Here is a 12,633-nt window from a genome sequence, read left to right on the forward strand (position 1 = left end):
CCCGTTACAGCACACAGCCCGCCAAAACCTCCTTCATTTTAAACGCACCACTCTGTATATATGTATATACAGCCTTCTCCGCACCCATTAAAATGGTGTGTTGAAATAATAGATAGACAAAAATAAATAAACGGTCGACTTTATTATTTGCCAAGATAGATAACTGTTGAATAAGTAGAAAATGATGAACATAGAACATAGATAGGGTTAAAATAGGTAGAAAGGACTTTTTGAAAATTTACCTGTGAATAAGCTGAGTCAGCGAAAGAAATCGTTGGGTCATCAGTTTTACTCGTTTTATGTTATTTAATAATAATAATCCTAATAACAGTACGATTCTTACCGGTACGATTCTAACCGAGAATTCTGCTCTGAGCGTGCTCTGGCTTGTGATTTTGAGCAATACAACAATTAGAAGAGGTCGCTAGAAGAAATCGCATCTAAATTTGCGTAAATTTTGAAATTTGAAAGAGTGCTAATATAGAAAACGATAAGGACCCACTTCTTACCCACGTTATGATCGCCGCTAGATCTGAGCAGATAGGGCTAATATCGGTACACATAATTGATTTACATAATGTTAAATTGTCACTCCTAGGTACGAACTCAATGCAAAAAAAAACGTCGAGACAAGTCTATTTTCAATTGATCGGTGTGGCTTACGAGTAGCATAATTATGCTTAAGGTTGGACAAGATGAGCTGCATTGATGTTAGCTACGGTTGGGCGGGTATTTTCAACGGAAAAACTTGCTTGAGGATAGTGTAGCATATACAGCCCGAATTCGTCTGTATTCAGAGCGACATAAAAAAGCTAGTTATTCTGAAGTCTTGCCGACTATTGTTTATTGTTAAAATTGTTCCTAATTGCTTTGATTTTACTATGTATAAGGACGAATGGATGGTAGTAGGACAGAATGACTCCTGACTGGAACCAGCCACCTTTTGTTGGACCGAAGCCGAGCAAGACATAAATCACTTCGTGAAGAACAAGCACCCATTTATTGGGACTGAGGCAAAATCACTCTATAATTTTTTTCAGTTTATTATAATTACTATAGTTAATGAGTATAGCGGTACCTATACTGGCCGTACAGATACTTATGGTCAGCGTAAATATCAATCTACGTGATTTCCATCGTACACGTAAAAGTGGTCTCCACTGTGATACAAGGCTCATGTATTACTCGGGGACGGATACTTGACAGGTGTTGACAGGTTTCAGTCCTTTTCACCTACAAAAATAAGGGACACACGATGGAATTGAATCTAGATTCGAAATTTGACGTAGACAAACGCATGACTCGTTTCGCGCTGAGAGGAGCCACCGACCGTCTGAAGCACAAATCCTTGCAGAATCGGATGTGAAGTTCAAACTAAAAATAAAAATTGCATTGAACATTTATTTAGCTTAAAAGCACAGAGCAGGGCTAGACGTGTGGCTCGTTCTGTGATCGAACAATGCTCAACCAAGATAGTACCCTATGTAAAATTCAAAGCGTCTTTAGGTTTTAGCTCTGACAAACGGCAAATTGGAAGCCAGTAACAACCTAAAGTTGGTTATATAGCTCGCTTTCATGAGTCTTTCTCCGCTGGGTACTTTTTTTTAACGCCTATTTCAAGGCACGCTCCCTTAGAGAATTAGTTGATATATAAAAAAAAATGACAAAAGATTCATGAATTATAGAGTTATAGAGATGTTTATATTTATTTATTTGTTTGTTTTTGTCACGTTCGTGACACTTCTTGTAGTTACTTTACTTATCGTTTTATTACTTTCCGCCGGCTATAACTACCACGACTCTCCTTTCGTTCGCTTTCACTGTCGTAGAATAATTAATACGAATTATCTCGTGTTCATTATCTCAGCGTCATTATTATAATCACAATCATATAGGAATATAGTATTTACGACTTTATACAGAAAATGTATGATTTTATCTCTTACCTTTTCCGCATTATTTCATATAATATCATACTCGTCTTGTTCTTTTCGCCATTGGATCTCCATTTCCTCCTCCTCCATGACTGTACTGCAATGATTGATAATAATAATAAGATATAATAATAGCAATAATAATTATTATTATTATTGACTGGATATCTCATTTTCATTCATCCTCTTTAGTGCGGATTTATTTATTTTTTTTTTTGTATTTATATAGACATCGGCTTGTATGCTGAAACCGCTTTGTTGCTGTCGCACGTGTTCTCGTTCAAGTGTTTGTCCATTTGGCTTTGCTCAATTCAATGCATTATTTTATATATATATATATATAGGCCTATAGACACTCAAGGTTCGTTCATCCGCTTTTTTACTCTTCGTATAAGGATAGCATTGTCGTTCACATAAAGAAAAAGAATGTTCTTTACCAGTGACCCCGTTTGTTTTTTTTAGGACGAAAATTTGCATTGGTAGCACAGACAGCCGATATTTGATTTGCCGTTTAATTAATAGCCTAAAGCCGGCGAAGTTTTTGTTTATTTGTTTGTTTGTTGTTGTTGTTGTTGTTGTGTTATATATACATCTGAACTTTTTTTCATCTGAAGTTTTTTCCATCTCGATTAATGACTCGTTTGGTAATCTCTGTTTCTCCAACGGTTTTCTTCTGGCGCTGTCGTTTTAGTTAGCTCAACCATTTATCGATCTGTCTCGGCTAATTTTCTCGCCTTGTTCCTTTTGCACCGCCTCGCAATGGTGAAAGGGTCCGTGGACCTTTCAAAAGAGAAGTTGGCTCATTCACTTGCATTGAAGTTTTTTTTATACCACGTAGAAGACAGTGACAAATATCAACATAATTGACTATGAGTTCCCACCATAGCAAGCACATCTAGTAAAACCTTTTCGAAGATTGATCCACGTCCTGCCAACTAGCGTGAATGCTACACAACTATCAAAGCCTCAACAAAGATTGTTTCTCTACACATCATAATCATGCTCGTTATAACATGATCATGTTCAGAGTTCGCTCATATGTAAAGATCGGCTTTTTCATTTTCAGTTTGCTTTGTAATCACATGCGGTCAAATGAGTCTAGCCGAGGCACCTATCTGAACAGACTAAGATACCGTTATAGATTACAACTGTGTGCTATTCGTTGGCGCGATGACGGAGATTTGTCGCTAAGTTACAGATGGCGGCCATTTTGAATTTTGAACTCCCGTACCAAACTCAGTTTAGTGTTTCTGCAGCGTCAACAAACAGTGCACAGTAAATTGTCTCAGGGGGTTAGGATGTCTTGAGAATTACTCGCAGTTATGACAGGTAGATGAAGCTGTTAAATTATCATCAGCGTTTATCGAGAATAGTTACGTTGACGCTGGAAGATCATACCGTGCATTGCTATGGCTGTCAAAGCACCCAGCAAAAGTTAAAGCGAAAAAGTTACTATCCGCCGATATATCTATCATTAGGACGAACATCGAACGAGTAGGCCTGCAAGCTCGGGTCAGCTGAAGAATCTGCCCTCTAGCACTGGCGAATATGGGGTTACTCTCGATATTCAGTGTTATGACCTCTGTTGAAAACGGAAGCAGAATGCGTTGAGCCGTTCTTGCTATTCGTTTGACGCACAGACCATCTATTTATAGATAGGGGGACTGTCAAGTTACGATCACTCCCGACTACGAACTAGCTCACTCTTCTATATAACGCGCATGACTAGAGCATAACTTAATTGCCACCTTAACTTTGCCGTCGACTAGCAAAACAGATTGTCTGTTTGTCCTGACAAAAACAATTTGATTCAGAAAGCACGTAAGTTCGCAAGTCTTACAGTGAGCTTCAATGTGATAATCTTGTAAATAATTTATCACTTGCCGCTGTGTTAATCCACTCGTCGCAGAAAGCACTATCAGTGTCAGAAGTGTATCTGGATCATTCGAGATAGGTTGGTTACCTTCGATGGCCTTTTCTTTGGCTATATAGGATTTCTTTCGAAAACCCCCTTCCGACGGCATTATACGCAACTATAGGTGTTATCATTTCGGTTCTGTTTTGTACTGTTTCAAATAGAGGCCACGTTCTATTTTTCCTTGTTCTTACTTCTTCAAGTGTATCCTGTAATATGCCAGATGGCGTGGTATACAAGACAAACGGCCGCTTACGACTAGAAAGGGTTGGTTACGCGGCGATTATTATATAGTTGACTGCGTGGGAGTTCGATGTCGCATGTTGTTATAATTATAATATTTGGATGTATCGCTATAGTGACGCTATCTTCTTTTGCAAAAAGCCCGGAATGTAAGTATACAGCTTAGGCATATATAAGCTTATCATCTTTGTGTTGCAGTGGTAGACGTTTAGCTAAAGCGTAAAAACGGATACGTGTTTATTTTGTTAAAGTTCTTATTCCTACATAGATTAAATTTTTTACCCAAGAAGGCTATCGCTGAGAAGAAGGTTAGCTTTTCAAATTCTCTTCGGATAGTGCCACTGACAAAAATATTGGGAACTGTTGGTAATTATTACCTATCATCATTATGGTAATATATATGTATATATATATATATATATCGTCATTTAAGTGCAATATACAAGACTCTCATATATACATCATTTGAGGATTGACAATATTTGCGGCACCATTTTCAGCGCCCCGGTCCTACGAGCATTTCTTTCAAAGTTTCTGAGTTTTGGCTACCCAACCACCACCGAAACTGAATCTCCGATCGAGATCTCTTCGTCATATGCGACTAGGCGTCTACGCTAATTCTTAGACTTCGCAGACCGACTCCTTCCTGTCGGATCGACGTCTGAGTTTTGATTATTTTCGGACTTCTAATTGATGGATTGAAAATCTCAGTCCATTAGACCAATTCGTCTTTCGGGCATCGCTGCGACATCTTACACAGCGTACCACTGTAGTAATTTGGCGTTAATGAATATATCTGGTGGCATTGCTTTGTATTGATTGGTTTGCGTGTACCACTAGAGGTCAAAGCGTTCAGTCCGCGCACGTCGACTGCCTGCCGGAGGCCATAGGTCGATACGCAGTCACCTGGCCTAACAAAGATGCGAACTTAACTTGAGGGATAGTGTAACGACGACGAGTTTAACCTCAATCCAGCAAGTGCGCCGCTCTGAAATACGAAGATGAGAATACGCGATAAATTAGCCTTCGTACCAACTTCAACTTACAACCACGTTTCTACATATTCGTTGTTTAATTTTTAAAAGTTGCTCCCCAGATGTTTTGCCGTTTAGGTTGTGCACCGGCTCCAAAGAAACATTCCTAAATTTTGTAGTCATAGCTAAACTGAGACCGAATGAGGAAGTCAGCTTTGTTTGCTTCGAAAGCGATCGACATCACGCTTCCAATCAATAACACGCCGTCTATGTCGGCTTAGAAACCAGGCCTGAAACTTCAGGACGTTCCACAGTCTGTTCGTCTAATAAGCAAAATTGCGTCAAATAGCCCTTCTATTTCGTACGCGACAATTAAATACGGTCTATATTTTTGATAGATTGTAACTATAATCCCTATCAGACATCTGCTTCTACCTTGTTCTATTATTTTGATGTCACCTTGAACGTTACGTTGAATTGCAATTCTGCAAATAAACCAAAGATTGAAACAGGCGCAGTTTTAAATCGGTGTAAAAGCACACTGAATAATAGAATTGGCACCCTATTTGTTCCTGAATCTGAAAGCCCAACTTTCGGTTTTTACAGAGGATACGAGCCCCAGCTTACCCTAAAGGTTCGTATTCGTCGTATTCTCAGAAGTTTACTGGCGTACGTACGCATTCTTTATTACAGTATTATCTCGTGCGCCTGACATCTATTCTCCGTTCCATCTAGGCTAAACATCGAGCAAAGCCAGCGCCGACGTGTTCGTTTGTGTCATACATTCGTTCAAAGCATAGATTCTTTGCTGAGATAAGATTCAGCTTTTTGTTGACTTACCTTAGCATACCATTCGTGAGCAGGTGAGCTGCCGGCCGAACTGACAGATCCCCCCTGGGAGTGCGAGTGGAAAGGGCTAGCTGTTGGCCCTTGAGCAGGGCCACAATAGGGACTAGCTGGTGGCTGAGGACCCTGTGACCCCATGTAGTGCGAAGAAGAGGGGCCACCCAATGTCTGTGCTCCGGGCGGCCCTCCGTAACCTCCTGGTGAGCCGTATCCACTAACGGCTCCCTGCTGATGCCCGCTTACCGCGACCCCACCGACACCCATGCCCGCAGGACCTGGGTACATGGATCGCATGCAGGCCGCCGGAATCATGGCAGAAGGTCCGGCCAAGGCGCGTTGAAGCTGTTTTTCTTGTTTGCGATACTTGGCGCGGCGGTTCTGGAACCACACCTGCGACGCGAAACGAACAACGCTAGATTCAGTGAATAATAGAATATAGCGCGGTGCTTTTAAGCCAATGGAAGATGTGGTGAGAAACAATACAGGATTGGAGAAATCGGGCTTAGCGGGGACGAATATGTTCCCCCATATTCAACGTATGTTTCACTAGAACGTTATTCCTTACCTGTATTCTTGCCTCGTTGAGCTTTGTGATCCTGGCTAATTCTTCCCGACAATAAATGTCTGGGTAATGGCTTTTGGCGAATGCTGATTCCAACTCCTGAAGCTGTTCTTGGGTAAACGTCGTCCTAAAAAGTGACACAATAACATAAAAGTAATTTATTAGCGATTGTACCTTAAACATTTCGCAAGCCCAGCAGATAGCTCTAGAATCAACAAGACCAACAAGTTTTTTGTGTAAAACAACCCCACTTCGTATAAAAGCAGCTATATTCTGTACACACGGAACACCACGCAATCTAGCGTATCCCACGCCGTCGGTCACGCGACTGCTATATGATGAGCCAAGTGCAATATTCAATTTAATATGGGTACATGCCGGTATGAGGTCCCCTATTTTGATGCAATAAAACACGCCTTTGGCTTTCAAAGGCAGTATAGTCACCTCGGTTATGTGAACCGTATGGGATTAGATGGAGAAGGACGCGGTGGAGTCCCTCTAGTCAATTCAATTTACCGGCTAAATCAGAATACTTGCGTCGCCTCTACGCAGCACCCGTTTCCCATTAAGGCCTTTCCCGACAGGACTCTATCAAAGACAATTCGACGGGACTTCTTTGTAGGCTGTCCGGGGTGTGTCCGTCCACATGTCAAAAAAGGAGCCTCTCATGTAGTTCTTCCTTGTCCAAGGGCATATATAGTAAAAAAGGCAGAATACCCTTTCAAAGTGTACTCATCTGTGCACCGTTAGTGTAAAGTGCTTGAAAGCATGTTGCCAACTTTTTCTCCAAGCCTTGCACTGACAACGCTATGGCAAGAGTATTTTGCCAATATTAGGAAACAACTAGAGGTCACAAGATCTAGTGTGTGCTTTGTAATACACGTACGTGTATTGTATTAATAGGGATAAAAGGGACATATGTTATATGTGTCAGCCACAATTTCCGAAATCCTATCCAGTGGAACTTATCATCGCAAGCAAAAATACATAGGACGACTGAATTATCTCTAATAATATATTAGGACCTTTTGTTTTTTATTCCTCATACTTATCGTTACCTACGCGAGAGCAACGTAAAAGTAATTGAAAAATTTTAACATATTAAAAAAGAAAACAGTTTTGGGTCCCAACTATCACGGTCTGTATAGTCGAATCCTCTTACGCGGTGCTTACAATTGATTGAGAAGCCCTCAAATGCAATTATAGGTTTCTAATTCGAAAATATTTTCGTGATAACGATGTCTTTGTTACAGTTAAAACATCTTCGTAGGTTAAAAACTTGACCAAGTTTTTATATTGAGTTTATATAAAGAGCCAAGATTTTCGACGTCCTTTCCCGTTATTATTGAATAGACCTTCTCATCAACGATCAGATTCTGACATTCTACTAGACGAGCTGGTGCCAAAAAACAGGGGTCCATTTTAACTAGAGAATTGTTTAGGATTTTACGTTGGATACTACCATGAAGTATTATTTCAAACGATTGACCGCCAGTTTGAAACCAAAATTGTCTAAACTCAGAGCCGTGTCTAAACCATCTCCATGTACGTCAGGCCTATGGGCGGACGCGTTACCATCGTACTATTGCGGGGACACTAAGTACTGACTTAAATCCATACAGTTGTCTTACCGATGACGACGTCTAGCGGGCGTTTGTGGCAGACAAGCTGGTGATCCAAGAGCTGCCTGAGGACTGTGAACCGCCGCTACAGCGGCACTTGTAAGGGGCAAGCAACCCGGCTCGACCTTCAGCTTTTTGAACGCACCCCCACCTAGAACAGGATGAACAAAAAAAAAGTGGAGGTCGCTTAGTTAGGATGGAATTGACTATCTCCAATCACCGTACGACATTTGTACGCTGGAATACGACTGATGTATTTCAGGGCAGTTTTTGGGTAGCGCAACCAATATGAACAAAGGAAATCATCATATCTTTTCAAAGTGTTTCATTTAATAATTGAAATTATGGTGCGGTCGTCTCCATGACAACACTTCTATGATTGGTCGACTGGCGATTTTATAAATACGATCTGCTAAACGTAATTTGTGATGCGGTGCGTACGTGGAAAGAAGCTATACGAACAAATATGGTTTTTACGGAAAATCGTTATACACCACAGTTAGCCTGTTGATAAACATGAGTAAATTATTAAACATGAGTAGAAAAACGGGTAGAAAATACTATTTTCTAGCACCGGTAACGACCCAGTTTGAACTGTTACAATGGTCGTACTAGAAAATATACTTAGCTCGAAAAAGATCTTGGGAGAGTGCCTTACTCGATGGGCTTACTATAAGATTTTTAGCTATTAATCGTTGTGCTAGTGAACACAGTATATAGCTTCAAAATATCGTTCTTCCTTTCTCCATTACATTTAACGGCTTTATCGTGAGTTTTCGTGTCCGCCACTCGAACGCTAGATACGCTAGTCTCTTAAACTCTCTTTTTCACGCAGTTTCCCGCCGCATGACCAATTGAGCCACCCAATGGCCCTGGCCGTGACCGAAACAACAATCAAGGTATTACTTTTCCAATAAACTTTAACAACAATTAATTTTTTTTTTGAGAGAAGAGATTTTGCCGATTTATAAACCTAATATTATACAGACCCTTTAACTCTATACAAGCCGTTCGGAAATAGTCGGATATTTCTGCAAGCGGTTAGTTTATGAAACGTTTTAATCTAATCATCAATTGTTAAATTTATACAAACGATTATAAAACCAAATAAGAGTGCTTCTTTTTTTTAGCTGGAGTTATTGGAAATACAGAGAGTTTAATAAGGAGAAGAACAGTTGATTAACTACTCCAGTGGTAAAATACATAGGATTTCCAATATATATCGTACAAATTATATGAAATCTGTTCACATCAAATCAAAACGAAGTAGTATGTGAGATACCTTTCAATAACACTTTGACACTATTGGTGAGCTTCATTCTAAACGCTAAAACCTTCACGGCTACAATCAACCGATTATTCTTTAATACTAATGGCAAAACAACCTCTCAGTTAGTTAGCTCTCTTTCAAGACGTTCAGGAACCGACAAATATCGATGGCCATTGGCCTTCTGCCGACGTATTCCATTCGGTCTCATCATCACTGGCAGATATTCCGCTGTAGGCAAGTTAAAGCAACGACCTAGAAAATCAGGTCTGGTGTCGTTTCAATTTCAATCGAGCGGTCGTACGATACCGGTATTTCTCTTCACTGCTATCGATTGAAAAGGGCTGCCTTCGGTGTTTTTTCGAGCGTGCGAAAGAGGCGATTTGACATCTTCAGACGGCTGGGTTGATGTCCTGTGACGGGGCATTGACATCGCGAACGATGGAGGACTGAGGAAGATGGCTACCAGATCTCAGGTGGGTATGGCAAGAACTCGCAGTCCTTGGCCACTTACGGGTTATCGGATAGCAACAGTTGCTACTAGAAAAGGTAACACGAGGTAGCATATAATGCCACGGGAGCGTGACAAACATAGATTGTCGTCTCCACCTAACCAGTTAGTTAGCAGTACTAGTTCGTGAGTAGGGTCATCGAATTAGGTTAATTTGGCTTCTACAGGTACTGAAACTGTCTACACCTGTATATAGTTGCTTTTGACTGATTGCATTTTAGATTATAGAGCTTGTATGATACAACTTGAACCCCTTGATAAACTAACGGTTTCAATTGAAGTCTAATAATCCATCTAGAAATACTAGCATATATGTCTATACAACTGTCTCATGTTATGGAGAATAAACGATGCTCGGTAATCAACTCTTCTGTATTAATCGAGAACCTTCTGGTAATGAAGACAGTGTGCGTCAAAACCCAATGGACGGATTTTCTTTCGACTGATGTGATTATTCGGTAAAAGCAAATTGCAATTAAAGGCACTATTAGGATCGCTCTAGGCTCCCAGACAGACACGCCTACAATGAAAATATTGAGATAATCGTAAAAAAAATTAAAAAAAAAACTAATTAAAGAAGTCAATGTTTAACACAGTTTTTTAATAGATGAAACTTCCGTTTTATTTGTTCATATAAAATATAAGCTTTACATGTAAAATATAGGGGCATGAGAGTGTATTCTCTCAACATGATTCCTATTTAAAAATGTTTGCTTCAATGTTCAGCTGACAAATTATCGTTTAAGGTAGTAGTCGCTAAGTTACCAAAGTTTAACTTTTACACTTAGCAGAACTACCGTAACTCCTGAGAATAAGATAACAAAAGTTAAATAAGTCACGATGAAAAAAATCAGTATAACTATTGTTCACCTTTGGAAGCGTAACTGGTAAGTTGATTTACAAACTTATCAAGCTCGATTACGAGTGTCTAATGCACAAATTAGTATGAGCACGGTTCTCCTTGATAATTCTATATAATGTTTTAACTGCAATAAAAGTAGAAAGTCAAAAGCATACAGAAACGATACAAACTTAGTAAACGAACCTCATTATATCATTCCGTCATAACCTAGGTAGGGTATTATTGACGTAAACAGCTGGGGTTGGTTCCATTTAGGCTAAGAAGCAGAGCCCCCAGTATACAGGGCTCTAGCAGTAATTGTGCTTGTGCACAGTAACACAAGCAAAACGACAAACGGGAAGAGTGAAAGAACCTTTAGACAAAATAGAGACACATGTGACAGCAGCTTCGCCTAAGACCGATCTAAAAACAGAGGAAAACTATGGACGTTAGATGGTGATAGATTAGTCGAGCGTGTCGTTTTTGACTCTCGTTTTCGCCATCTTCTCGCTGTGCCTTTCATATCATCAACCACTGCCGACTTGACGGAACATTTCTGCCACAGGCAGTTTGGGCCTGTCAACTCTGCCTGCAGGCCAAGCAAGTTGACCTAATCTCACACCCTGGCTGACAACTGTGACAACACATCTAGCAGACGAAATTTTCGCGCAGGAGAAACTACTAGAGATAAAAACAAAGGCCAGAAAGATGAAAAGGGACCCTTCAATAGAAATAGCTAGTGATGTTTGCATACAGTTGTCACTGTCGTTTCTACCTGGCCGAGTGCGAGCAGAAGCTAAGGGTCCCTTATTCAAGCGATTTGCTCAATCCCTTGGGGCCGAGCTTTCAACGCGCGTGCCGTTCAGGGTCTTGGGTTCGGCACGTTACGGTTACTCAGTCGGTGGTAAAACAAGAAACGTGTCCGGTAGATTGGTAGAAACAGCAGTAGTTCTGTTGGTCGGTAGCCGATTCAGCTTCGGGTTTGTGATAGGTGAGAAATTAGGAAGTTGGCAGTTTATAGACGCGAGAATTAAGCTGGAAATTGCGTCCCGAAACGATACAACCCACACTGAAGCATAGTAGGATAGACTGTGAAGAAAGAAAAGTGTTAATCGCGATAATGCTTTTCGTGTGGTTTCGAGGCAAAAACGGTGAGACGGCATAACCGGAACAACTCGTCCAGAACGACTATTTGCTTTTCTTTGTTGTTTGAAAGATTCAAGCAAGTCGGTATTTAGGTAATTACATTGTACTAACCAGGAATCGGCTGAACCCACATTTCTAAGCACGTATCTATGACGTTCACAAAAAAAAAAACCTGTTGTAAGCTGTGCCACATTGCTGTTTGTTTGTTTGTTTTTCTTACGATTGAGAATACGGTCAATAGCTTCCCAAATACAGAGGCTGATGGCCCCTATGTCTCGATCGAGTCAGAGTCGATGGTTCCGTTCGTAATGATTTGTGCATGTTTGCAGTACATATAGGTGTTTTGATATTGGTAAGACTGCTATTGCAGTATCAGTTAATATTCAGGCTACATCCGGTGCTTAACCCAATTTTTTTACGCTAAGTGGTATGTTTTTTTCTTTCTTGTCACCTTCGTTCGGTTGTTGTTGTTGCTCAGTCATCGTTTATTGAACTATGATTTAATTACAACCATGTTATTAGCATTTGTTTCTTATATTCTTCTGTTATATGTGTTTGATATAATTGTAAGTCAGATTCGTTCTTTGCGCCACGTTTCTAAGATTGAACGGAATTACAAATATTTTACACAATTTAGACCTTTGCCAGTTGATCCAGGGTTTGAAGAAGAAGAAATTGCGCAATATTAGTTCTAACGAGGTCATCGAAATCCTGGCAGAAGCTTCTTTTCTAGACACAAATCTAATAATTGCGATATTGTACAGATCAATAA

At 40.2% G+C, this 12,633-nt stretch overlaps 1 protein-coding gene across 1 annotated transcript; it reads right to left on the reverse strand.

Annotated features, from left to right (window-relative positions):
• Positions 1-998: 998 nt before the first annotated feature.
• On the reverse strand, positions 999-12,343 carry LOC111272602 (uncharacterized). The gene is made up of 7 exons (XM_086973350.1): positions 12,313-12,343; positions 8,106-8,247; positions 6,478-6,601; positions 5,907-6,302; positions 5,026-5,080; positions 1,947-2,031; positions 999-1,374 (listed from the first exon to the last, which is right to left on the reverse strand). The coding sequence occupies exons 1-7, from the start codon at positions 12,341-12,343 to the stop codon at positions 1,230-1,232; spliced, it is 978 nt and encodes a 325-aa protein (XP_086829476.1). The 3' UTR covers positions 999-1,229.
• Positions 12,344-12,633: the final 290 nt, after the last annotated feature.

The sequence above is a fragment of the Varroa jacobsoni genome, unplaced genomic scaffold, assembly GCF_002532875.2.
Source record: "Varroa jacobsoni isolate VJ856 unplaced genomic scaffold, vjacob_1.0 contig02703, whole genome shotgun sequence".
NCBI classification, from domain to species: domain Eukaryota; kingdom Metazoa; phylum Arthropoda; class Arachnida; order Mesostigmata; family Varroidae; genus Varroa; species Varroa jacobsoni.

What these genes read in the sequence shown, in the direction of transcription:
- LOC111272602 (XM_086973350.1), bottom strand. Translation starts at nt 12,343, where the DNA reads ATGACTGAGCAACAACAACAACCGAACGAAG. An exon ending in TCAACGAGGCAAGAATACAG is followed by an intron (nt 6,303 to 6,477) that starts GTAAGGAATAAC and finishes TTCGCGTCGCAG; the next exon opens with GTGTGGTTCCAGAACCGCCG. An exon ending in GTCGTTACACTATCCCTCAA is followed by an intron (nt 2,032 to 5,025) that starts GTTAAGTTCGCA and finishes CAATCATTGCAG; the next exon opens with TACAGTCATGGAGGAGGAGG.